Source organism: Zingiber officinale, chromosome 8B (genome assembly GCF_018446385.1).
Source record: "Zingiber officinale cultivar Zhangliang chromosome 8B, Zo_v1.1, whole genome shotgun sequence".
NCBI classification, from domain to species: Eukaryota; Viridiplantae; Streptophyta; class Magnoliopsida; order Zingiberales; family Zingiberaceae; genus Zingiber; species Zingiber officinale.
In genome coordinates this window covers 17086916-17114896 of record NC_056001.1, presented here as the reverse complement: position 1 = coordinate 17114896, position 27981 = coordinate 17086916, and the positions used below count along the sequence as shown (strand labels likewise).

The 27981-nt window shown below is 42.5% G+C and overlaps 1 protein-coding gene across 2 annotated transcripts; it reads right to left on the bottom strand.

The window, feature by feature from the left end:
• Nucleotides 1–134: 134 nt before the first annotated feature.
• On the bottom strand, nucleotides 135–12504 carry LOC122015545 (protein XAP5 CIRCADIAN TIMEKEEPER). 2 transcript variants are annotated; one of them, XR_006120917.1, is made up of 12 exons: nucleotides 12245–12473; nucleotides 3303–3368; nucleotides 3116–3180; nucleotides 2920–3032; nucleotides 1973–2027; nucleotides 1794–1883; nucleotides 1662–1723; nucleotides 1455–1586; nucleotides 1291–1344; nucleotides 777–842; nucleotides 523–597; nucleotides 135–414 (listed from the first exon to the last, which is right to left on the bottom strand). XR_006120917.1 is itself a non-coding variant. In XM_042572502.1 (12 exons), exons 1-12 carry the CDS (start codon nucleotides 12410–12412, stop codon nucleotides 364–366), a joined length of 984 nt encoding a protein of 327 aa, XP_042428436.1. In that variant the 5' UTR covers nucleotides 12413–12504; the 3' UTR covers nucleotides 135–363. The 2 variants fall into 2 exon arrangements, 1 of the variants encoding a protein (XP_042428436.1); XM_042572502.1 differs by having other exon boundaries at nucleotides 1794–1870; nucleotides 12245–12504.
• Nucleotides 12505–27981: the final 15477 nt, after the last annotated feature.

Sequence of the window (27981 nt, the reverse complement as noted above, 5' to 3'; positions counted from 1 at the left end):
ACAAATTCGATAACTATTTGCTGTGCTTGTATTTGTCCCACCGATTCCCTCAAGTTCTATGAGGAGCATTAATCTTAGAAATATAGATACTTGGTAACTTCAGGCAATGAATATCAATCCTAGTTCAAAATTAATTAAATCTAAAAAAATCTAACTCAAATAGCATCACTGTTATGCAGGTGTACGATGTTTAAATACTAGAGTTTTCAGATATGGCCTAGGCCTGTGAACAAAACGGCAAACATTACATAGTGAAATCAAACTTTGCACTCAGAAGATTTTCCTTCCTATTAGAGATTGCTAATTAAGTTCTCACAGTCTAGGAATAGTATGAGCAACACAGTTGAAAACTCAACTTTTTTGCTAGTCTCCATGGATGGTATACCTCTCCCATTTTTTAGTAGGATCATATATCTGCAAATATGAAAGGGATGGTTGTTACAGAAAAAGCCACCAAAACTTTGTAATCTCTGATAGGATTTTGTGGTAAAAAGTTTGTGAACGAATGTTTAAGAGGCATACCTCCCATCTAGATGCAGGAAAAATGTGTTTATTCTTCTCATACCAATGTCTTTCAACAACCTTACCAGCATGAGACTGCAAGTGTGAAGACAACATTGTGATGAGAAACAATGTATATTCATTGCCTACAAATCCATTTGAGACAGAAAGTTTCCCGATTCAGTGGCATCATTTATCATCCCACAAATTGCTATCTAGAATTCTAGAACTTGAAGAATATACTTAAGAAGAGCAGTAAAATAGGATACAGGTACCTCATCTTTCTCAATAGTCGCATCAGCAATGGTTCGAACATCCTCATGGACATCAAAGTGGAAAAGCTGCAAATGCACAATCATAAAGATCATTAATTGCTACAATTAATTTCCAAATCCAAGACTAAGAGATGGCCCTGGTTCATCAGCGACGAAAACAAAGCACATAAGAACATACAAAAAATGGGGCATTATGCAGGTAACAACTCCACAGGGAAAACCTTTACTCTTTACAAGGTACCCTTTTCAACCTTCAGAATCAGTGAATACATGGAAAGGATGGTACTAGAAACTAGTAAGGTTATCAACAAAAACAAGACATATGATAATAAATGGCACTTGACCAAGAAGTTGCTAGAATTCAAAAAATTGGAATGCATGAAGTATGAACAAAATGACGTGTGCCAAAGCTTTCCAGAGTGACAACAGTAGACAGAAAGTAATAGTAGTGCAAGCAATTATGAGGAAAAGAAAGAATCTGAAAGCAGTAAATTATATATAGTATCAACAATACCGGTCCACTTTTGCCCCTTGCTTTGTTGATAATCAGCTCATAAAAACTGTGTTGCTGTCAAATAAAAAGGTACAGGAAGAATAAGTTATATAACTTGCTAACAGCTTATATAGATTAATGGATGTGGGGCAATACGCAAACAAAAAGGTGTGAGAAATACATACATGAGGGATAATTAAATCTTCTTTAACATAAAGAAGGTTCTCGACTGATGTTGTCCGAATCTCTCGAAATTCAGGAGCAAGTTGCTGCTGTACAGCTCGCAGAAATTCTCCGATGCTGTCACCTTTTCTAACCTAACGATTCAAAGAAAAAAGTTATTAACAGAGCTTAACAAGAATCATCTAAGATGAGAAAATAATGAGACTTACTTGAATAACCCGTCTGTGACCAGCTCCATCCCAGTAACTATATGTAATTTGAAGAGGTTCATCTGAAAATTTTAAAACTAATTTAGCACAGAAGCTAACAATCAGAAGTTATAAGGGGAATCATCATCTTACTTTTAATCAATTCTTGCTCACGTAGCCACTGCCGCCGTAATATTTCCCGTTCTGCTTGTTCCTCTGCTTCTCTCTCCCTGAGAGATCATTCTTGCGACCAGCGCAGTGTTTTAGGCCAACCAAGAAGTAAACACAATGTTATTTTTCTTAGGATTTTTATATATAAATCTATACCATACCTATCAGGCAGAAAGCTAGTTTCCACAGTTGGATCTTTGCCATGTTTGTTTTGTTCTGTAAATTGTAAAGATGACATCACTAAACCTGATAGACAAGAGCTAAAGAAACATTCTATAGATATAACTTGTTTTACATGTCACAAGAAGTCTTTTCAACACAAAGTTCAGTTTTGCTTTGACAATACAGTAGTATCAACTCATTTTAGCTTTGGTTGAAAACAAATAATTTGAGAAAATGCATAAATGCAACAGCATTTCGTGGAGGTGAAAAGGTTAAATTGCATCTAATTATTTTGTCAAAAACTTCATCAGTGTGCACACAGTTAACATGACGGAGGAAAAGCCATGTAGATCTGGAAAAAAAAAAAAGCAGATTAAAAGTAATTATGAATAGGCCTAATTCTAGGAGGCCATATTTTTAAAAAATGTTGCAGGCATACCAATCAACAGAAGGATTTCATTTCTAAACTGGAAGCTAACTTCCATATCTCTTTGATCAACATTGATTGCCCATATGAAGAAAGATGTCATCCTCCAATTTATGTTGATCAAAGAGATATGGACAATCAATGTTCCTCTTATATAATTTATATTGCATGATACAAACAAAGAGTGCCCTATGATATGATGATTCAATTTGTAGTGTCGTCAACATCAGCAACAAGCTGTGTTAGTCCCAATTTTTTGGGATCGGCAATATGGATTAGCTAACTGAATTGAATTCAATGCAAGGCCATATCACTAACAATATCCACAAAAGAGAGCAATTTAATGGACTAGAATGAACCAAAGAAGAAAAATCAACCTCACTATGTTTAACATTGAAAATCTATCAAATGAAATGGTTGTTCAGGAAGAACTAATTGTATAGTTCAGAGTTTAGGAAGAAAATGGTTGCTAACACCAATATATGTACAATGAGTACCGGAGAAAAGAATGAACTCAACTCTTTTCCATGTTTTCCTCATCACTCTCATTCTCTATTTCATCAACAAAGGATAAGCGTGAATCAACCTTTACCCTCCTCTTTTTCCTTTTTTGCATCTGTAGCTCTTCCTCCCTAACATTGATAGGCAAATTATCACAAAATTTATGATGAAACAGAGAATTATGAAAGTGAATTGTTCAAAGACTGAAACTGACTCTTCCTTCAACTTTTGAAGCTTCTCCTTTTCTTCCTCCTCAATTTTGTTTCGTATATTGACCCTCTGTCAGAGTCCAAAAAAGAACATGAACAAATAAGAAATGAATACAATTGGTCACACAAACTGCAGTACAATTTTGTGGAGGCACTGAAATAAGCAAATGAGACTACCCAGTAATATCTTACCTTCTCAACATATTGTTCTCTAGTCACTAAACCAATTGTCTCCTTCTTAAATGCCGTGTCAAGAATCTGAAAGCCATATGAAAATTAAATAAATAAATATAGTACAAAGAAAGAATTATCAGATGTAGAAGTGATGTGATGGATTGTTTTAACCGATTTAATGTTTAAAGAAATAAATGTTTTCTCACTGAAATTCAAAGACATCTGTAACATTTTATTCAGAAAAAATTGAGAACATAGAAACAACAGACAAGTAGAGAGCTGGTCACCATAGAATTAAGCTACGAAGAATTAAAGAAAGAAAAGTTTTTCATCATAATTCACGAACACATATAACAGTTATTAAAAAATTGCCGTCAAACCCTAATCTACCTGTCATACCTAATTGCATTATATCATCTCCAATTGTCAGACTTATGGTGAGAGTGCTTCATGGCTTGAGTGGCCTAGCTTTCTCGAAGCCGTAAGGATGCTAGAGAGAAGAGAATAGGGCTGGCCGCTGAGAGGAAGGGTGCCTGTCTAGGCCCATTGTCCAGGAAGAGGGAGAAGATCCCATCCCATCCCATCTGTCTAATGTATCCTCCCTAAGCCCTCATCATGCTCTGGCCTAGTGTTAATGTCTCTGATTAGAGAGGTGGGAGTTGGGCCTATCTGATCGGACAGGAAGTTCTTCTCTCAGCATCACACCCTTTAAGGAATCTCCATCACTCGTTCCGGGTGCAACTAGGAAGATATGAAGAGGATGGTTCTGGGTTCAGGTGCCAGTCCGGGCAGAGGGTGAGTGAAAAGGCTTCTAGTTCAATCAGTGCCTGGGGCTTGGTGAGAAGGAGTGGAATAAAGAAAGATCGATGATATGGTGGAAGATATAGGAATAATCATAAAGGGAGGCTCCTTCTCATGTCCGTCCTTTCCTCTCTGACTTAGGTATATATATGAGGTCGATGCCCTTAAGTTCAAGCAAGGTTGATTCCTTCAGACTCAAAACTAACAAGAAAGTAGTGGAGCCTACTTATACTGGAATGGACTCATACCCTAAAGTAGCTCCATTGTTAAGAGGGAATCAGATAGAGTACTTCTTTCCTTTAACAGTTGCTACTTGAGTTTCATAATTGATTCTTTTTTCTATACCCTCTACAAGTTGCAAGTGAATGGGGCCCATGCGTGGCGAATGGAACGGTTCATCAAGCCATTTCTCGCCTCAACCCCAAAAATGGGGAGTGTTTTTTTTGTTATGGACGAGAATTATTCGTACTTATATCTGTGCGACGTGGAGGTCCGTTTGATCCAATATTGACGGGAGCTCCAACTTCCATAGGTCCTTGGTTCGACCTCCCTCTGTGGTCCTTGCTTTTCTAAAGTTCCGTGGGGCCAATTTCTCTGCTCAGTGTGCCCCCCTTTCCTCGAGTGCCCGCCCGGTTCACTAGGTTCTTGGCCTACCCTTCCTACCGCCCACTAAGCGAGATTGTTCTCCTTTTTTTTTTTTGAGTGCCCTCATACTCTTGAGCTTTCAAGAAAGGATCTTAGGCCCCAGAGACCACATAGAAGAAAGTCAAATGACATCAGATGAGTGTTTGAGATACTAATTAATCCTAAAAACCTCGACAAAATTAAATGCAAGTTGTGTAGAAAAATGATGTCGAGAGGAGGGTATAGAATCAAGAAGCACATTGAAAATATATCTGGAAATGCATCTGGTTGTCGAAAAGCATCTCAAGAAGATAAAAATAAGTGCAAACAGACTATTTTAGAAGGGAAGAACGGAAAGAAGAACAAAATAATGGAAGAACAAAGTTGTAAAGCAGAGGTGACTATTTCTCAAAACGAAGAAGAAGGTCCTGAAATTGAAGGGATGAATGGAATTAAAAAATCTTTTCAACTTGGCCCCCTGGATAGATATGCATCAATAATTGCTCCAGAAAATATAGGTTCAAGTGGAAGTAAAGTACTTCGCCAAAAAATATAAATGAGACATTTTTCAAATAGAGAACTTGACAAGTTCACCAATATATTGGGAGATGGGTTTATGAAAATGGAATTCCATTCAATGCTGTTGATAATGATAGCTTCAAACAACTAATGGAGGCAGTTGGTCAATTTGGACCAGGATTCAAGCCTCCAACTCAATATCAACTTAGGGAGCCACTGTTGAAAGCCGAATTTGAAAGAACAAAGCAACTGTTGAAGAAACATGAAGAAGAATAGGCAAAGAATGGGTGCTTGATCATGACAGATGCATGGAGTGATAGAAAAAGAAGCATATTAAATTTGTGTGTTAATTGCAAGGAGGGTACTACATATTTAGAGTCTAAGGAGTCTTCAGACGAGACACATACAGCTGAACTTATTTTTGAGTATGTTGACAAGTGTATTGAATAAATAGGAGCTCATAATATTGTTCAGATTATAACAGACAATGCCACCAATAATATGGCTGCATCAATTTGAAAAGCGACATGGGATCTTTTGGAGTTCATGTGCAAGTCACAGTGTTAATCTCATGTTTGAAAGTATTGGCAAGCTTCCACGATATAAAAAGGTTATTGAGCAAGCCAAGTCTTTTACCATTTTCATTTATGCTCACCATAAGACTTTATCATTGATGAGAAATTTCACGAAGAAGAGAGACATAGTCCGGCCATGAGTTACTAGGTTTGCATCAAATTTTCTAACATTGCAAAGTTTGATTGAAAAAAAATCTAGTTTAAGGGTCATGTTTACAAGTGATATCTAGGAGAAATGTAAATGGTCAAAAACAAACAAAGGGAAATTAGCTTACTCTACTGTGATAAGCATGAGATTTTGGAATGGTATGACACTTTCTTTGAAAATATTTGCTCCTTTAGTGAGAGTTCTTCGATTGGTTCATGGAGATAAAAAGTCATCCATGGGGTTTCTATAAGGGAAGCTTCTTTAAGCTAAAGAAGATATCAAGGTAGCCCTAAACAACGTGGAATCAAATTATCAACCTATCATAGTAATTATTGAGTCAAAAATGAAAGATAGGCTTGATACAGCATTGCATACTACTACCTTTTTTGTTGAATCCCTATTTTTACTATAATGATAGTTCTATTGCTCTTTATGAGAAGATTACGATGGGGATTTTTGAATGTATGAAAATTTTGCATGCCAATAAGTTAGATCTACAAGATACAATTATTAACACGGAATTTGCAAAATATAGAGACAAGATTGGATTATTTGGTAAAACATTGACAGCAAAAGCATGTGAAAAGAATGATGATACATTTGATCCATGCGTATGGTGGAGTACATACGGTGCTCACACACCCAACTTGCTAAGAGTGGTATTGAGGGTACTTTCATTAACAACAAGTTTATCCGGGTGTGAAAGAAATTGGAGTGCATTTGAAGGGATAAGCTTTAAGTCTTTAATTTGTTTTAAAGTTTATATTCATGTTACTAACTATAATATTTACTCTCTTTTTTTTCAGATTCATACAAAGAAAAAAAGTAGGTTGGATGTCAACAGGTTGAACAATCTAGTATTTGTCCAATTTAATACTAGATTGTTGAACAAACAAAAAAAGAAAAAAAGAAAGGAATGTTGATGTCCTTCTTGATTCAAATGCACAAGGTTGAATTGTGGATGGTGGGAAAGATGATGAAGTTGAACTAGATTCCGGGCTCACATGGCAAATGATTGATGAAGCAAGTGGAGCAAATGATAATCTACAATCCCGAAGAAGCTCTAGAGTGGGAGAACTTCACGAGAATGATTTTGCATCCGAAGAAGAGGAGGATCATGATGCTATTGACTTTGTGTCCGATGAAAAACAAGTTGTTAAAAATTATGGAGAACAAGTAGAATAAATGTGATATTTTATTAGTTGTGTGATTCTGAAGTTTGAACTCATTTTAAATTTAATATTTTATTAGTTGTATAATTTTGAACTCATTTTAAATTTAATGTTATTGGGTTGGAATTATAATATGTGTGATATATTATGTAATTTATGTGGATATCGTGGAATCCGCCTAATCCGCCTAATCCGCCTAGTGACGCCTAATCCCTGCCTAGGCGGCTTAGGCACTAGGCCCTGGTCTAGCGTCCGACTAGCGCCTAGCGAATTTTAGAACCTTGCCCTCCACTAAGCAGTTCTATAATGATCAGAACATGAGACAGGGAAAAGAAAGGTTTTGACCCAGGCTAAGTTCAATGATGCTTTGCTGAGAAAGAGTGAATGTGTAGGCCCCCTCCTCAACCCCTATTTTCTTTGTTCTGGAAACACGTCTTCCTATTCCATCTTTTCTCGAATCTCCTTTAACGGAAGAAATAGAAGCTTGAGAAGGAATACCAAAACCTAGTTCACTTGCAGTTGCACCTTCTAGTCCCTTCTATTAATATATTTGATTAGTCGCACCTTCTAGTCCCAAAGGTTGCCGATAGAGTGAATTCAGGGCCTTTCAGGACTCTTCTTATATAGAAGATAGCATTATTATAGGTGACCCTCTAGGAGATAGGACAGCAAGAGTGACTGACCACAGAAAAGAGATAGAAAGGCCTCTTGTTCGAATATTGGAATGATCGTAATCACAGTCTTCCCTCAATTAAGTAAGGTGCTTTGTCGTTGCTCGTTCATTGCAGAAAGCATCTGGCTCACTTGACTAGTGTGTGAATTCATTGACTGTGTTCGGGTCTTTCGGTAGGTGGGTCAAGAGCAGCCTTTCTTCTTTGGCATCATCAGTTCCTATTCCAATTCCTTTGCTTTCTTTGTCTCACCCCTGCAGCTTGTTCTTCCTTGTGGAGCCACTCTGCTAGTGACCTCCATAAGGGCCTTCTAGTGACGATAGAGTGAAGTCCAAGCAACTACTGCATTCCCCTGAAGACCCATAGAGGTGAATAAAAGCTCTTTTCCTACGAGTTACGGGGGCACCGTCAAAAGACCAAAGCCCCACCCAATGGAGCTTTGCATATTGTGGACTGCGGTCCTGCAACTTTTTATGATGGAAGATTAGGGGAATTTTTCAGGGAAACGAGACAGATAGTGAAACTTCGTGAAACCCTCACAAAGGTTTATGTACAAAGAACACGTATGCCTCTTTGGGTTGGATGGGCCTAGGGCCCTTTTTTATGCTCGACACCTACATGTCTTTGAGTTTGGCAAAGGGTGAGAGGAACAGGAAGAATCGGTCCCTTGAACAACTTCCCTATTGGATTGATTGGATCATGCAAGAAGACCGCCCTCCATTGGATCAAGCTAGAAAGACCCACATTCATTAGCTGAGTTGAGTTGTTGGAATGGGCGCAGAGATCAAGTCACTAGGGGCAGAGATTCAGTCTGAGGTCAAGACAGTTCAGAAGTCGATAGATGGACCCAGATGTCAGAGATGCATTTCCTTGTTTTGTGCACTAGTGCCGGAGCCCTTGATCTCTCCTACTTTCTCTCAACTCTGAAAAAGTCAAAGCTCGGAGCAGGATCTCTAGTAATTGTATCTCGTCACTCCTACACAATAATAGATAGTGTCAGAATATCATCGCTTAGGAACGGGCCGGTGGATTGGATTCAAATTAAGTGGGATGGCTATGCTCTACTGTCCGGTGTGGCGAGGGGAAGAATCCACTCTCTCTAGGAAGGTGCATCTGATCATATCTATCTCCCTTTTAGCCAGCAGATAGATGGTCTGGAGTAAGCGCACTACAGAAGACTAAGATGCAAGCTGGAACAGGCCTATATCTAGGCATAGAAAAAGAAAACAATTTCATTTCAATAGATGAGAGAGATTGATTGAGAAACTTCCATAGTATGTGAGTAAAATAAGGAAGTTGAAATAATAGTGCAGGTAGAGAATTAGTCATCACAGAGTTAAGCTACAAAGAATTTAATGCTTGAAGAAAGAAAAGTTTCTTCATCATAATTCATGAACATGTTATTCCAAAAAAAAAAATATCGAGTAAACATATTTGGCCAATATGATACTATAGTTATTAGCTTTGAGAACTACTGAGAACAAGGTTTCAAAAATTTATTTGAGCAATATGCAATTGATCAACTGCATAGCACATATAAGGTATGTGTGGGCATATGGGGCACATATCCATAATATCCAATAAAGTACATTAATCAACGCATTCAATTAATTATTCCACAACTAGAAAATATGTCAATAATACAATGCAAATCACATTAACCAGCAACATAGAATAGATACATAAGTAAGATGCATATAATCAATGTATCACTTGCAAAAGTAAGCACATACAAGCTATAAGCTATTCGGACTTAAGTCAACTAGTTTAAGATTAAATGGGTTAGAAGGAACCGAATAAGATTATTTCCAGATTAAGTCAACTTAGTTAAGACTAAATGGGTTCAAATGAACCAAATGAGATTGTTTCCAACTTCATATTGCGATGTATACACCATATGTGAACATATGCAACCGCCTATATGGTCCCCTTCCTAGTTTGGCTAGGCAACTACCTATGAGTTCCAAGTTTTTTTTTTTTGGGTCTACACAGTGGTTGATTCCTTGACATAGATTGCCAACTCATATTTCTAAACAACAAGATGAATGTACAAATCATAGTTAAGATAAACATTCTCAATGCCTATTATTTGTAAATGATATTGTGCTAATTAATGAGAATGTAGATATAATAAACACAAGTTTAGAAAGTAAAATTTTGTAAGTAGAACCAAATGCAAATATATGAAATACAGTTTCAATAATGGATAGAAAGGGAATTCCAATAGAGTTTAACCATAGGACTATTATTTAAAAGAAAAATTGCAGTTAAAACGGAGAGAAACTTTGTGAGTCGTAGAAGATCGTCATTCGTCTCTTGTGCTAAAGAATTAAGATTGATCGCCAATACTTTTATCGTTGATGTGTGGGAAATCAGGAAACAACCCATATAAAATAAAATTGGTCAAATTTGTTTCTTTAAACTCCATCCACAAAAACAATAACCCAAAACTGATCACGTGTACAAATCTTCGGTAGGTTGTATTTTTCAGGAATCACGCCCAAAAAAAAAAAAAAACTATTTCGGCAAATAGCTGAAAGGTAGAATTTTTGGACAGCTGCTTATTTCCTAGAAATATGACGCCCTACAGTAAGGGTATTTTACTGGAGAGGAGACAAGGTACTACCAAACGTGAAATCAATGTTTTCTATAAGGTAATAGCTAAGGTATTGGCTGGCTACAGTTTTGGGCAGCTTGTTGAATCCGGCCGGCAACATTTGTGCAAGGTCGTTCTATAGGGGATAGCATCAACTTAGCACAGGAATTGCTTCAGAAATATGCCTGCGAAAGGATTTTGCCAAATGCATGATTAAAGTGGATTTACAAAAAACTTTTGATACAGTGGATTGAGGCTTTCTCATGTCAGCACTTGTTGGTTTTGAGTTTCCCCAACATTCCGGGATTGGATCAAGGAATGTGTCACTATGGTATCGTATTCTATCTCCCTAAATGGTGCACTTCACGATTTTTTCAGTGAGAGACGGGGATTAAGGCAGGGTGACCCTCTATCACCTCTACTATTTGGGTTGTGCCTTGAGGTATTATCGAGAAGGATTAAGGTAGCATCCTCGCTACCCTCTTTTCATTTTCAGCCCATGTGTCAAGAAACTTAGGTCACGCATCTTGCATATGTTCACAACTTATTGATGTTTGCAAGAGCAGATAACCTCAATTTCAGTAATAGTGGACTGTTTGAAGCAGTTTGGTGATGAAGCTGGGCTAAAGGCCAACCCTCTGAAGTCTAATATGTATATGGCAGGTGTGGATGATAGAATGAAGGCACGGTTGCTCCAAATCATCGGATTTCAGGAGGGCACGTTTCCGTTTCTATATTTGGGTATTCCTCTTACAGCAAAGAAGTTACAAATTGCTAACAATGGGATATTACTTGATGCAATAACAAAGAAGAATAATGCTTGGCCGAAGCACACGTTGTCCTATGTGGGCCGCTTAGAATTGAATGTTATTGACTCTCCATACTTCCCATGCCCGGTGGAGTGATTGAGAAGATTTATGTCATATGCAGGATGTTTATTCGGTCCTCCAAGCACCAACCGATATTTTGGACCAAGATAAACAAGAAGGTGGATACGGACTTCAGAACCTACAAGCATGGAACAATGCCCTACTGAGCAAAACGCTTTGGAACATTCAGTCCAAGATGGACTCGCTATGGGTAAGATGGATTCATCACCATTACCTCAAGGGAGCCGACTTTTGGCAATGGAGGGCAAGGGCTTCAGACTCCCCATTGATCAAGCAGTTTATGGACATCTAGGATCAGATGGTTCAAAGGTCACACAGACAGGGAGCTCCAAATATGGCACTGCTGGAGTGGTTTGCAGCAGAGGAAAATGGGACAGCAAAAGCATATGAGTTCTTCAAACTGCGTAGGCCTGCGGTAGTGTGGAAGCCGGGGATCATGCCCAAACATCAGTTTAGTGTTTGGTTGCTTGTGCATGGGAGCGGCGGACAGATTGCCATGAGTCAAATAAGCGTTTTGCTTTGTGCAGACTGCAGGATGAATCGAATGCGCACATCTATTTTGATTGCTCCATCACCCGAGCTCTATGGAGGAAGGTGAAACCATGGGTGAATGTCAGTCATGAGGTCCGAACAAGTGATGAGTTGTTCTAGATTGTTTGGTAGCACTACAAATGGGGCAGCCACATCATGAAGGCTAGATAACTTGCTATTTCTTGCATGATTTATGTTTTGTCAGGAACCCGTAATAGATGTCGTTTTGAGGGTTTTGTACCTGATATTGATTGGATGTTCTGGAAAATTCAGATACATGTCTATCGGTTTGTGAACTTTCAGTGATTGTATGCTCTTAGTGTGTAAGATTTTTATTGTGCCTCAAGGCAAAACCCTAACCAGCAAATAAGAGAAAACGGAGGCGAAGTGCCAAGACAAAATAGGATGTAGGGATAATTAGAATAAACAATACCTCTGAGGTTCCGGAGCCAAATTGGAGAAGACCGGATTGGCCGCCGGCGGAAGCGTTCTTCTTCTTCTCCTCGAGCTTTCGGCGCTCGGCCTCCCTCTGCTTCTCCAGCCTTCGAATCCGCACGGCATCTTGGGCGGTGCCCACGTACCCATCTCCCATCCCCGACATCTTTCTCTCTGTCACTTCTCTTACTCCCTTCGCCTCGCCCCGCTCCGCCCGGTCTCACAGGAAAAGCAGCCACGGTAAGTCGGTCACCAGTACGTACATAGAAGCGCACGTGTGATACACGTGCACGGAAATGGAAACATTTGGATTGGGGTAAGAGCATTCCCAACGCTTTATAACATCCACCACCTCATCAAAAAATATAGGATACATTGTCACATACTCATTATAAGAGCATCCACATCAGTATCCTCATCTAAAATCTAAAATTTAGGATAAAAAAATTACTTTATTAAATTTAGATATCTATTTTTCACTATATGATACATCAGTTTCTCTATAATTTATCATATATATTTTTTTCTCTTTCCTTCATATTTTTTATTATTAGATGGAGGAAAGAGATAAAGGAGAGAGAAATTTTTTATTATTAGAGGAAGGGGAGAGAAATTTTTTATTATTAAAGGGAGGAGAGAGAAATAGTATTTTAATGTTTAGGGAATGGATTCCATTCCCTAAATTTAAAGAATTACTATTCATAAAATGTATATTTAGGGAATGAGTAGGGTATCTGATGTGGATGTTTTTTTAATGCAAAATGTAAAATTTAAGGTAAAAGTTTAGTTTAGAATAATTGATATGGATGCTTTAACAATATATCTCTTTCACTCACATCCACTTATTCATCCCTTTTATTAGTTTTTTAAATAATATTAAAAATTTATAATTTAAAAAAGAAAAGAAAATATTAAAAAAATTAAGAGAGAATGTGTTCAAATGTGTTCAAACCTTTGAACATTCTCTCTCCTCTCTCTTGTGAGTGAATATTATAATACTCACTCACAATAGAGAGGAAAATATTAAATAAGTGTTATAACATCTATTGAACACCCCATTGTCGATGCTCGCAAAGTGGCATGACTAGCGCTGTCAGATCGGGCCAATTCGTAGCCGGATAGGATGGGCCGGTCTGCCAGGAATCCATCATCCGCGGTACCGTCGGCCCACCCTCCTAAGAAATTTTAAATCCATTTCAATGCACGATCGATTGCAGCTCAAGCCTATTAAAAAATAAAAAATATATATAAAGTTAAAAATTTTAAATTTAGTTTAGGCGTCGACAGCCCACTAAATTTTCATTTTAATTTTAAATTTAAAAAAATCCTAATCTGCAACTCGAACTCGTCGTAGGCTGATCCATACGAGGCATGATCTCCTAGATCACTTTTTGTGATTTAGAGGATGTGTTACTCGTATTTATGATTAGATCGCGGTCCCGATCCGACCACAAATAGTTGTGATCCCTTCCTGGGTTTACTGTCCCCACCATATTTTAGTTTTTGTTCTGAGTAGGTGGGGCGGCCGAAGGCCGTCCGAAGGACACCCTCGCTAGGTGCCCAGTAACTTGGTCACTTATCCACCACCGAAGACCTTCAAGCGGCCTCCGGTCACCCGCTCCGAACAAAAATTATAATTTGATGGGGACGATAAATCCAGGAAGGAATCACAACCATTTACAGCCGGATCGCGATCACAATCCGACCACAAATGCAAGTGATACATCCCCTGAACCATAAAAAAATGGTTCAAAAGATCTGTGCTCGATCCACACCAATCACAACCCTAGGTAGATTGTCTCACCTAAATCTATCTAAAACTGAATTTATAAAAATTTTATTAATCCATTTAAATTATTTGGTGGACAGGCAGACCCACTTAAATTGAGAGCTACTAATTAATTATTTATCATTGTCAAATATAAATATAATTGAAATTTAGATTGCATAACAAAATTCTAATCCAATATATTGCATAACAATCAAATTGCAGCATTGTACATAATAATTGCATCTTTATGTTGACGAAGTGCAAATTATTTAAGAAATAGTAAAAAGTAAAATGACTCTTTTTATTTTTTTTTATCTTTAAAAGGACATTATAATTTAAGAATATTAATATAATTTTTTATCTCAAAAATAATATAATCTGAACTAAATTATTTGTAATAATAACTTTGACTGAATTGTTTATAAAAAATGATAAAACTCGTAGTCTTATTTATTAATTTTGATGGAATTTTTCGATCAATTACTAGAATAAATCGAAAAATATATGATGAACAATCTAGAATCTATTAGTTACGTCTTATTTAGAGAAAATTTTTTATAAATATATTATAGTTGAGGATCGAATCATGGATATTAACATGACATCATAGCCTATGGATATTAACATGACATCATAGCCTTTGGACGACTTGAATTGTTTATAACAACTAGTTAAAGTTTTATCAAAAATAGTCAATTTCATTTTGAAAATTAATATTTTAATATAAATAGTGATCCATATAATAAATTTTAACAAGTAAATATACTTTTTGAACTTTTCTAATTAAAAAAAATGCTAGTCTTTGGGATCAAATTGCCATCCTTGTTATATTACCTAAAACATTTTTTTTCTAGATTTATTTCACTATAAATTATATAATATAATATAATTAAACAATTAAATTCATAATTACTTTCAAAGAAAGAAACATCAATTAATTTATTCATGAAAATCCAAGGATCGTAATAAATATGTTAGATCATCTTATAGTTAATTATTTTGGTTTGTATTGGTCCAAAGGATAATTTTAATGGGAAAAAAAAAAACAAAGTTGGATATGCAGTTTTTTTTTCCCGCAGAAAATTATCCCTAATAGACGCATTTTTATTTTTTTTAAAAAAATATTTATTTAATCCAAAAGTTTAGTATTTCCTTTCGAATTAATAAATTAGGAAAGGCAAGATTCTTTTAATGAAAAAAGTCACTGTTTAAATTTCATTGTAAATTAAAATATTCAATACAAATAAATACAAATGTGGGAAAAATAAAAAAATGAAAATAAGACATGGTAAATTTTTTATTTTTATTCTTTGAAAAAATAAAAATTATTGTTTTATTAATAACTTTTATATTTATTTTCTAGAAAAGAAAATATTATAAGAAAATAGAATATTTAAAAGTCATTAAAATATATATATATATATATTAGAAAATAAAAATAGGAATCAAACCTGATCATGTCCAAGCGCTGAGTCGATGAAAACTGGGGGCGTGGCGCTCTCTGCTGCCTTTGGGTGATCTCCGCAATGACGTGGACCTCCGGTAGACCTGCAACAAAGCGGGGCAGGGAAGGGGTTCCCGGCGACGACCCTCCGACACTCAAGTCAGACAATGGCGAGATGAAACAGAGGCAAAATAACGAGATTGTGGCTACAGTAGATGAGCAAAGCATACCTCCGCCGAAGTCTGAAGGTCCTTATATAGGACCCCGGAGAGGCGTGTGCACGCTTCTCGGGGCGTGCACGCTCCTCAAGGCATGCCTCAGAATGGTTGTGTCAGAAAAGCGTGTCTAACGCCATACTGCAACCGTCCGAGTATATCTCTGTCATGACAGTGGAAACTTCCACCGTACGATCCTCTGTACGGCCCGACCGCCGACCATGTTGTTTGTCGGCGGCAGGTGTCTCGAGAATGATATCACTAGCTGCCCATTTTGTCCTCTTCTAAGTCTTTTGTCTCTTACTGGACTGGACGGGATGGCCGCTCGGCCTCCAGGGCGCTCGGGTATGTATGCGCATCGGACCAGGCAAGAAGGCCGCTCGGTCACATACTCAGACGGGAGTACGAGCTGGTTGATCTGCAATTTGTCCGAGCGGATCTGCCGCTCGACACAACGGTTCCTCTATAAGGGAAACTCGTGAGCGTCGGAAGCTCGACCCGAGGTCGAGCTATCTTCGCGCCGGCCCGGGATTTACTCCGGTCGGTCGCCCAGGTGACTTCCCCCGATCAGCCGGGTCCCAAGTCTGATCTTGACTTTGACTCTCCCGTGTCGTTGACCCCTTCCTATGTGGGCCCCCGATCCTTACCATCGGATCACGTGTCTTCCCTTCAAGTCTTTTCGAAGGAGGTTGCAAGTCCGACTGACTGGACTATTGGCCCGGTGACACGCCTGTCGTTCTGCTACTGATGTTAGTGTCTATCCGATCGGGAACTGCGCAAGTGGGTGATGCCGCTCGGCCTGACACTTGCTGGCACTTGGAAAGTTTTGTTTGCCAGTGGTTGTCCCGCCGCCCCGACATTGGTCCATGCTGATGTCTCTAGAATCTCCTCGGAATTCGTGCAAATCCTCGCCATTAAGGCTGAGCAAGCGACCACGCCTGCGTAATGGCGCTCATTAAATGCCACCCATGAGCGGGCGCCATGTAGCCACGCAGCCGTCACTGCTCGCTCGAGCTGTCATGGCTGATGTGACCTTTGGCCTTTTGAATTCAACGGTCAGATCTACACCTCGAATCCCGTGACCTGGATCGGACGGCTACGGTCGGTCGAGCCTAACCTTTATAAGGTTCCTCCGCCGCTTCGCGTTATCGCATGCGTGCATCCGAAGGCTTCTGTTCCATCTTGTTCAGTGCTCCGGTGAACTCGTCCTCAACCTTCCAACCACTCGCCTTCTTCTCCTACCATCTTTCTGTAAGGACTCTTTGCCCACCCTTTCTTCGTTCTTTTCGTGCTTTTCTTCGCATTCTAGCGGCGTTGTGCTCCGCTGGCATTGTTCCGCACTCCTTCCTTATCGACCTTTCTATTTTTCTTCGTCCTTCGCTCTTCATATTGTTCCGGCGATGGCCAGCGCCTCTCAGCCCTCTAAGCTCGCCCCCGGCCCATGGTACACGACTATGGAGTCGCAGTTCGACGCGCGGGACGCGGAGGGTCTGGTCAATGCCTTTGACCTTCCTTCTGCTCTTGAAATCATTCTGGCCTCACCTTCCGACTGGCCACACAAACCGTCGCGCGACACAATTTGTTTTTTCCGCGATCAGTTTGTGGGCGGGCTGCGCTTTCCTCTCCACCCCTTTATAGTTAAAGTCTGTAATTTTTTTGACATTCCGCTCGGCCAGCTTGTACCTAATTCCTTCCGCCTTTTGTGTGGAGTTGTTGTGTTATTCAAAATCTACAACATTCCCCTCCGTCCGGAGGTTTTTTACTATTTCTATTACCCCAAGCAATCCGAGTTGGGCACATATCTATTCCAGTCTCGGATTGACTTAGTCTTTTTCGATAAGATGTCTGTTGGTTGCTACTCGGAAAGCCTAGAGGTTCCACTGTACAAAAATTTTGTACAAAGGTCTGAACCTTTTCCTAGCTACCATGTGTTCTTTTAAATTAAATTTTGGATCGCCTGCGGAACTTAACACTTTTGATCCAAAACTTAATCTATTTGTTCTTTTAGGTTTTGACTTGGATCTCCTGCGGAACTTAACACGTTCGACCCAAATCACCTTAAGTTATTAATTCCATTAAATATTAATTTCCATAATTGGTTCCCAGTACTGACGTGGCGAGGCACATGGCCTTCTTGGATATGGGAGCAACCACCACCGACTAGACAAAACCTTTTATAGAAATCTAATATTTAATTTCCTAAAATAACTTTAGGTTAACCGAAAAGAACAATCAAATCACAAGGAAAAATAAAATAAAAGAACACAACTTCGAAAAACATATTCGAAATACTAGAATCGTAAGCCTCTTGTATTTGGTATTATTTCCATAAATAACTAGCATGATGCGGAAAGAAAAATTACTAGTTATACCTTTTAGAAAGACCTCTTGATCTTCTACCGTATTCCTCTTCTAACCTCGGACGTTGTGTGGGCAACGATCTTCCGAGATGAGAATCCACCAAAGCACCTTCTTCTCCTTTCTTCAAGTTTCGGCCAAGCACAAAGCTTCCAAAAGATGAAGATCTTTTTCCACCAACCAAGCTCCAAGGGATACAAGCTTTCTCTCCTTCTTCTTCTTCTTCTCCAAGTAGTATCCGGCCACCACAAGAGCTCCACGCCAATAGAGAAGGTTCGGCCACCACCAAGAGGAAGAAAAGAAGAGAGGTTGGCCGGCCACAACACCAAGGAAAAGAGGGAGAGAAATAATAGAGGTTGTTCTCAATGAAGCCTTCTCTACCCCCTCTTTTATAATCCTTGGTCTTGGCAAATAAGGAAATTTAATTAAAAACTTCCTTAATTCTTTTGCCATGAAAAGGAAAAATTTATTTAATTAAAATAATTTTTCTTTTCTCAATTTAAATGGCCGGCCACACCAAAGCTACAAACAAGGAGAGTTTTAATTAATTAAAACTTCCTAATTTGTCTCCAGAAATTTATAAAATTTCTTCAATAATTTAATCCCTTCATGATTGGTTTATAAAAAGGAAATTTAATAAATTAAAATCTTTCTTTTAAACATGTGGATAAAAAGAAAGTTATCTCTAAAAATTAAAATCTCTTTTAATCTACAAATAAGGAAAGATATCAAATCTTTTCTCAATCTTTTGTAGAAACTAATAAAAGAGAATTATTAATTTTTAAACTTTCTTTTAAATCATGAACGTGGTTAAAAAGGAAAGTTTTCTTAAAATTTAAAATCCTCCTTTAATCAACAAATAAGGAAAGATTTCAAATTTTAAACTCTCTTTTAAACATGTAGATGATTTACAAATAAGGAAAATTTTTACCAAAAATTAAAACCATCCTTTTAATCTACAAATAAGGAAAGAGATTAATCTCTTCTCTTAATCTTTTGTAGAAAGTTATAAAAGGAAATTTTTAATTTTTAAACTCTCTTTTAAAATCATGATATCCACATAAGAAATAATTTTAATAAAAATCCTTCTAATATTCTAGTGGTCGTCCACCTAAGCTTGGGACCCAAGCTTTGGCCGGCCACCTACATGGCTCATCCACTTGGTCTTGGCCGGCCCTAGCTTGGGTTCCAAGCTAGCTTGGCCGGCCCCATTGGATGGGTAAGAAGGTGGGTATACGGTGGGTATAAATCTCTATATACTAGAGGCTACGATAGGGACCGAGAGGAAGAATTGGTTTTGGTCTCCCGATGAAAATGTTCGCCCCTAACACACAACTAAATTTCATCAATAATAATTCATTCCACTAAAGAACTATTATTGAACTATCGCACCAATCCCAAATTACATTTGGGCTCCTTCTTATTATGAGTGTGTTAGTCTCCTGTGTTTAAGATAACAATGTCCACTAATTAAGTAAGTTCGACAACTCACTTAATTAATATCTAGCTCCAAGAGTAGTACCACTCAACTTCATCGTCATGTCGGACTATGTCCACCTGCAGGGTTTAACATGACAATCCTTATGAGCTCCTCTTGGGGACATTCTCAACCTAGATCACTAGGACACAGTTTCCTTCTATAATCAACAACACACACTATAAGTGATATCATTTCCCAACTTATCGGGCTTATTGATTCATCGAACTAAATCTCACCCATTGATAAATTAAAGAAATAAATATCAAATATATGTGCTCGTTATTATATTAGGATTAAGAGCACACACTTCCATAATAACTGAGGTCTTTGTTTCTTTATAAAGTCAGTATAAAAGAAACGACCTTTAATGGTCCTACTCAATACACTCTAAGTGTACTAGTGTAATTATATAGTTAAGATAAACTAATACCTAATTACACTACGACCTTCCAATGGTTTGTTCCTTTCCATTATGGTCGTGAGCTACTGTTTATAATTTATAAGGTACTGATAACATGATCCTCTGTGTGTGACACCACACACCATATTATCTACAATATAAATTAATTGAACAACTACATTTATCATAAATGTAGATATTTGACCAATGTGATTCTTATTTCTAAATAAATGTTTATACCAAAAGCTAGGCTTTTAGTATACACTCTAACAATGTCCTCCTCCAACAAACATTGGAAGGAGTACTTCTTTTTCCTTCGTCTCCCCGAGCGGCTTCATTTTATAATCAAGTGGCGGGTCGGACCACCAACTTCTCCCGAGCTGAAGAGGTATAAGACCCGATCGGACTACCTCCAAGCCGCAAATATGTTGGTCGGCCTCAAGCTCGATATCAACAAGCTTTTACCAGAAGGGGTGATGTACATGTTCGGCCTGAGTCCGAGCCGAACCAAGCTTCCAAGCAGCTTTGGTAAGAAGTTCACTTGTGCATTTACTTTGAGTCTAACTGATTTTCTTCATTTTCTTTCTCAGCAAACATCGTAATGGAGTCCGTGCTGTTCGGGATCCTGAAGAAGAAGGCTGAAGCGATCGAGGCTGTAGCGACCAAAGAAATGGAGCGACTGGACATCGCTTCGGTCAGCTCTCACGAGGGTGAGAGCGAGGCGAGCACTGGGGAGTCGGCCGCTCAGACCTCTCCTACGGAGTTAACGGGTGGAGCAACTTCTAGCAAGGAGCCTGCCACTCGGGCTCTGAGCCGGAGGATGATCTCCCCCTTAATCGGAAGAGACGCAGGACGGAGATGCCTCTGCGTTCGGCCACCTCCGCAGTACAAGCGTCCGAGCGGACGGGGGATCTTTCTCCCAGAGACAAGGCTCCATCAATTGAGGCCCTTTCCTCCGACCAGACACCCTCTCAGTTGGACGTGCCGACAGACCCCCTCGAGGCGGTGCCGGTCAACTCCTTGCCTCCAGTGCCTCCAAGGATTCGTCACTCGGGCATATTTTCAGCACCGTTCGACCAGCCGTCTAGTCCTTCGGTGTCAACTCATACGATGCCAAGCGGACGTCGCGTGATATAAGCTGTCTTGCACCTTCCGACAGAGGACTATATGGCTGAATCCGCTCGACCAACAGCTCCCGAACACGTTATCACGATTCGAGGGCCGCTCGCCAAGGTATGGGAAGACGCGCTCGCTCGCGCCGCCGCGATGTCACCGGGTCAGCTAGGCGACAGCTACATGCAGCATGCCACCGGGGTGAGTCTCTTGCAACTTATTCGCATGACTTTTCCGCTCGGTGCTTAACAACTTTGGCCTTTATCAGAATTGGGTGGAAAGTGTGGCCATCTCCGGCCGCTTGGCGATGTTAGAAGAAGAGTTGAAGAAGCTTAAAATTTCCAGCGGGCCATCCTCCTCTCAGGCACCATCATACGCCGAGCTGCAGAAGGAGCTGGCGAAGACTAAATAGCTGCTTGAGGCCGAGCGGAAGAAATCTGCCGATCAGGTGTTCATGTTAGGCCAACTCGAAAAGCAGGTCAAAACCTATGACCACAAGATAGAACTGGCGACCACTCGGAAGAATCGCGCTATCGTCGATCTAGACGCGAAGAATGTTGAGGCTCGGGCCTTGGCGCAGCAGGTGCAGGAATTGGCCGAGCTGCTGGATGGCGAGAAAAAGGGTCATTCGGCGGAGGTGCCGGCTGTCAAGGATGAGCTGAAGGTCCTCCAGGAGGCCCTCGATGCTTCCCGTGCTGCTTTCAAGGAGTACTAGGAGGTCGAGCCAAGCCGATTCGCCGTGCTGAGGCAAAAGTACACCCGCTCGGACGTTTTTGTTGAAAAGGTCTGCCACCGGCTCGTTCACGCCTTTGAATTGCCTATCACCGCCACAGCGGATTATTTGAAGGCTAAGGGCCACCTTCCGGAGTCCTTGACTATTCCCGTCCAGGAACACACGGCGCTCCTCAGCAGCATGCCCAAGGATATTTTTAACTTTCTTGAATGAAGTGTTTTTTTGTAATCCTACCGATCAGTCCTTTTTGTTTAATGAAAATTTGCTCGTGTTTTGCTGGCTCGTTTTCTCTGGTCAACATAAATAATCGTGCATCTCAAGCGGGCTCCGTTTTAGTAGGTCGATTCCCTCCTTATCCTGGCCTTTAATAATCGCCGCTCGTCTCTCGTTGGGCGTTGAGCTTCAATGTTGCCATTGGGCGATCTTTGGGCCGGGGGATTGTAGAAGTCGGTCCGACCTTAGAATTTAACGTCGCTGCTCGATGGTCTTCCGAGCGGGATTTTTATGGTCACCGCTTCGATCCTAGAGTTTAACGTCGCCGCTCGACGGTCTTCCGAGCGGGGTATTTATGGTCGTCGCTTCGACCCTAGAGTTTAACGTCGCCGCTCGACGGTCTTCCGAGCGGGGTATTTATGGTCGCCGCTTCGACCCTAGCATTTAACGTCGCCGCTTGACGGTCTTCTGAGCGGGGTATTTATGGTCACCGCTTCAACCTTAGGGTTTAACGTCGCCGCTCGACGGTCTTCCGAACGGGATATTTATAGTCGGCGCTTCGACCCTAGGGTTTAACGTCGCCGCTCGACGGTCTTCCGAGCGGGGTATTTATGGTCGCCGCTTCGACCCTAGAGTTTAACGTCGCCGCTCAACAGTTTGATGGAGCTCGGTCGTTCGGTGGAAATCAGTATACCCTTGTGTTTTGTGATTCCATTCCTGCAGCCAAAGGGTACAGGAGAACGAAAACATGCTTAAATGATTATATTGGCGCACCTTTCACCCAGCTCAGTACGGCTGGAGATGATTAGCGCTCCATGGCCCGTTCCAACTGTCGTCCGTCTTGATCTTCGAGGTAGTAGGCGCTCGATCGGAGCTTCTCAACGACTTTAAAGGGACTAGCACATGGGGCCTCCAGCTTACTCACATCGTCGACCGACTTTACCTTCTTCCACACCAGGTCGCCGACCTGGAACGCTCTGGGGATTACTCGCTTGTTGTAATTCTGCTTCATCCTTTGCCGGTATGCCATTAGCCGGACGACTGCTCTGGCTCGCTCCTCGTCAATCAAATCCAGCTCTAGCTGCCTCCGTTCGGCGTTGTCCTTATCGTAGCTCAATATCCGCTCGGACTCCACGCCGACCTCGACTGGGACGACTGCCTCTCCTCCATATACTAAGTGAAACGGAGTAACACCTGTTCCCTCCTTTGTGGTCGTGCGGATGACCCATAGCACGCCCGACAATTCATCCACCCAGCTCCCCCCTATATGGTCGAGCCGAACGCGAAGAATCCGAAGGATCTCCCGATTGGCGACCTCGACCTGCCCATTGCTTTGGGGATACGCTACGGAAGTGAAGTGCTGCTGGATGCCGTACTCTTTGCACCATGCTTAGAGCTCTTGGCCGACGAACTGCCACCCATTGTCGGACACGAGCCGGCAGTGAATGCCGAACCGACATATTATGTGATGCCAGATGAACTTCTTGACCATCTGCTCAGTGATTCTCGCCAACGGCTCGCCCTCGACCCATTTTGAGAAATAATCTACCACTACCAATAAGAACTTTTGCTGTCCGGTCGCCATGGGAAAAGACCCTACAATATCCATACCCCACTGGCCGAACGGGCAGGATACTGTAGACATCTTCATCACCTTCGTTGGCGGATGGGAGAAGCAGTGATGTTTATGGCAGGAAAGGCAGTTGGCAACGGTCCGGGCGGCATCTTCTTGAAGGGTCGGCCAGAAGTACCCTGCTAACAGGATCTTCCTCGCCAGCGAACGACCGCCCAGATGTCCTCAGCAAGATCCCTGGTTCACTTCCTTCAATATATATTCCGCATCCTCTGAGTTGACGCACTTTAGCAACGGTCGGGAGAAAGCCTTCTTGTAGAGCTGGTCCCCTATGAGGGTGGACCGACCGACTCTTCTTCTCAACAGCTGGGCTTCCTCCCGATCGGACGGTGTAGTTCCAGAGCGCAAAAATTCCATTATGCCCGTTCTCCAATCGCTCAGGAACGTGAGGCCCTCCATTCTGTCGATGTGTGCCACCAAAGATACATGCTCGATCGGTTGCTGGATGACGACTGACGATATTGAACTCGCGAGTTTAGCTAATTTGTCTGCCGCCTGGTTCTCCGTTTGGGGAATCTTCTGTATGACAACTTCCTCGAAGTTGGTTTTGAGCTTCTCGAAGGCGTCCGCATAGAGCTTGAGCCGTGCGTTGTTTATTTCGAAAGTTCCCGAAAGCTGCTGGGCGGCGAGTTGAGAGCCCGAGTAGATGATCACTCGACTGACTTCCACATGTCGAGCAGCCTGCAGGCCGGCTATGAGGGCCTCATACTCAGCTTCATTATTTGTTGCTCGGTAATCCAGCCGGACAGACAGATGCATCCGCTCTTCTTGAGGAGAAAGTAGTAAGATACTGATTCCACTTCTGAGCCGAGTGGATGATCCATCCACAAATATTTCCATAAAGCTGCGGGCTCGGGGTTCTGTACTTCAGTTATGAAATCTGCTAAGGACTACGCCTTAATTGCCGTTCGAGCCTGGTACTGTATATCGAATTTACTGAGCTCGATTGTCCATTTGATCAGCCGTCCGGACGCCTCTGGGTTGAGGAGGACTCTCCCTAGAGGGTTGTTCGTCATAACGATTATCGTGTGTGCCAAGAAGTAAGGCCGGAGCCTCGGAGCAGCGAGGACTAACACGAAAGCAAGCTTCTCGAGACCATTGTAGCGGGATACGACATCCTTTAGAATGTGACTCAGAAAATACACCGGCTATTCTTCGTCGTCCAGCCGTACCAATGCCGAGCCAACAACATGCTCGGTTGATAATAAATAGACGCGGAGCGGCTCGCCGGTAATTGGCTTGGCTAATATAGGGAGAGAGTTCAGATAAACCTTCAAAGCTTCGAACGCCCGGTCACATTCTTCATCCCACTGGAATTTGGTAGCTCGGCGCAGAATCTTGAAGAAGGGCAAGGCTCGGTCGGTCGTCCGGGAGATGAATCACGACAATGTTGTTATCCGACCGGTAAGAAGCTGAACTTCCTTAAGATTTCTGGGTGGCGGCATATCCTGCAATGTCTTCACCTTACTAGGGTTCACCTCGATGCCACGCTCGGTGACGATGTATCCTAGGAAGCGTCCGCTTTTGGCTCTGAATAGACACTTCTGGGGGTTCAGCTTGACTCCGTACTTTCTCAGCGTCCGGAAGGTTTCTTTTATATCTGCACACAGGTCGACCGCTCGAAGTGATTTAATAAGTATGTCATCTACATATACCTCCAAGTTCTGCCCGATATGCTTTCGGAACACCCTGTTCATGAGCCGCTGGTACGTAGCTCTGGTATTTTTCAGTCTAAATGGCATCACGTTGTAGCAGTAGGTACCATCCGTCATAATGAAGCTGACTTTCTCTTGGTCTTCCCGGGCGAGCGGCACTTGGTGGTAACCCTGATAAGCATCCAACATGCAAATCAGTTCGCACCCGGCGGTTGAGTCCACCACTTGGTCATCCGGGGCAGCGGGTAAAAATCCTTCGGACACGCCTTGTTCAGATCACGGAAGTCGATGCAGACTATCCATTTGTTGTCAGGCTTGGAGACTAGCACCACATTCACGAGCCAGCTCGGGAATTGCACCTCCCATATATGGCCGGCCTCCAGAAGCTTCTCGGCTTCAACTCGGATGATAACATTTTATTCGGCACTGAAGTCCCTCTTCCTTTGCTTCACAGGCCGAGCGTCCGGCCGGACATGAAGCTCGTGCTGCGCCACACTCGGCGAGACTCCCGGCAGCTCATGAGTTGACCAAGCGAAGATGTCGCGATTTTGTTGGAGACATCTGGTCAGCTCCTCCTTCTGACTTGCCTCCAGGTCGGAGGCTTTGAACGTCGTGGCCTCCGGTCGGGCCGGGTGGATCTGTACCTCCTCCTTTTCTTTATAAACTAAAGTAGGGGGTCTTTCGGTTATAGCGTTTACCTCGATGCGTGGTGTTTTCCGAGCGGTCTTTGCTTCGGCTCGGACCATTTCCACATAACATCGCCGGGCTGCCATTTGATCTCCTCGGACTTCTCCCACCCGATCTTCCACAGGGAATTTGATTTTTTGGCAAAATGTTGAGACAACCGCTCGGAACTCGTTGAGAGCCGGTCGCCCAAGATCACATTGTATGCGGAGAGGGTGTCGACCACGATGAAGTTAGTTGTCCGAGTTCTCCTGAGCGGCTCCTCTCCTAGCGAGATAACCAATCTAGTCTGCTCGATCGGCAGAACCTCATTGCCCGTGAACCCGTATAACGGGGTCGTCATTGGTAGTAGCTCGGCTCGGTCAATTTGAAGTTGGTCGAATGCCTTCTTGAAGATAATGTTGACCGAGCTGCCTGTATCAATAAATATGCGGTGGATAGTGTAGTTAGCTATTACCGCTCGGATGATGAGGGTGTCATCGTGCGGGACTTCGACCCCCTCGAGGTCTCTAGGGCCAAAGCTGATCTTGGGCCCACTCACCCGCTCCTAACTGCAGTCGACTGCGTGGATCCTGAGCTGCCGAGCATGTGACTTCCTAGCCCGGTTCGAGTCACCTCATGTAGGTCCGCCAGCAATGATGTTGATCTCGCCCTGAGCTGCGTTGTTTCTGTTCTCCTCCTCCCGAGCGAAAGGCCTTACCCGTTCCAGCGATGCTCAGGGATTGGCCCTTGGCTGGCGATGATGATGTCGCTCAGGTGACTCTCTGGCACCACGCCGACCGGGGCTTTGGTGTCGGTGTCGTCGGTCCGGCGAAGGTGATCGGCGACGATAGCTTCGTGGCGTAGGGTGAGCGATCGGAGGGAGACTCTGACAATCGCACGTGTTGTGGGTTGCTGACTGATGGAGCGAACAAAACATGGGAGTTCATACCTTCCCTTTTTGCTTGGGCCGATCGGCTGTCACGTGTTGGACGACGTGCGCCCTTGCTCCCTGATGAGGGCGTGCTACTTCCGCACGGGGTCCTCTCGGTGGTTGATAGCTGGTGGGCGGCCTTCGCTCGGTAGTGGCCGATGGCTCGGGTGGCGCTTCTTTTCTTCTGGTCACCTGGGCTTCCTCTATGTTGATGTACTCACTGGTCTTGTTCAGCATGTGGTCGTAGTTACGGGGCGGCTTTCGTATGAGCGAGCGGAAGAAGTCGTCGTCCGCGAGCCCTTGTGTGAACGTATTCATCATAGTCAGTGACTGTCGGAATATCTATGGCCACCTGGTTGAAGCACTGGATGTAAGCTCGGAGCGTCTCCCTCGAGCCTTGTCTTATGGCAAACAGGTTGACGCTGGTCTTCTGGTAGCGCCTGCTGCTCGCGAAATGGTGAAGGAAAGCCGTGCGGAACTCTCTGAAGCTCGTGATTGATCCGTCCGGCAGCCTCCGGAACTACCGTTGTGCCGATCCAGAAAGGGTAGTGAGGAACACCCGATACTTCACACCATCTGTATACTGATGTAAAGTGACTGTGTTGTCGAACTTACCCAGATGGTCATCCGGGTCGGTGGTCCCGTTGTACTCTCCGATGGGGGGGGGCGTGTAATGCTTTGGCAGTGGGTCTCGTAAGATGGCTTCGGAGAACTGACAGTTGATCCGCTCGGGGGGATGACTCCGTTCGGGGTGCCTTGCCCTTCCTTGCGTCACGAACGGGTGTCTAGTCGGATGAAGACCCCTGGTCGAGATTGGCTTGCGCGACTTCTGTTGGCATTTGAAACAAGGCCCGATGGAAAGGTATCGGGGCGGGCGGCGCTTCCACTTGAGTACTGGTCGGACCTTTGTTCTGCCCCCATACTGAGAGCTGCTCCGGTCGGTCCTCTCGCGCGCGCTCGACCGCCCGACCGCCCGACCGCCTGATACTGATGTTGCCTGCTGTGCTAGCTGCTCGGCTAGCGCCTTTTGCTGCTGCTGCTCCACGATCTTGGCCGCTCGTGCCTCAATTAGAGCGTCGAGTTCCTCCTGAGAGAGCGTCACGGTGTGCGGTCGTCCGGTTCC

Bases quoted from the DNA above. Each gene is read 5' to 3' on its own strand.
- LOC122015545 (XM_042572502.1), bottom strand. From the start codon at position 12,412: ATGTCGGGGATGGGAGATGGGTACGTGGGCACCGCCCAAGATGCCGTG. The intron at 2,028-2,919 runs GTTGAGTTCATT...TACAATTTACAG, and splicing joins TGAGGAAAACATGGAAAAGA to AACAAAACAAACATGGCAAA. The intron at 1,871-1,972 runs GTATGGTATAGA...ATGATCTCTCAG, and splicing joins ACTAGCTTTCTGCCTGATAG to GGAGAGAGAAGCAGAGGAAC.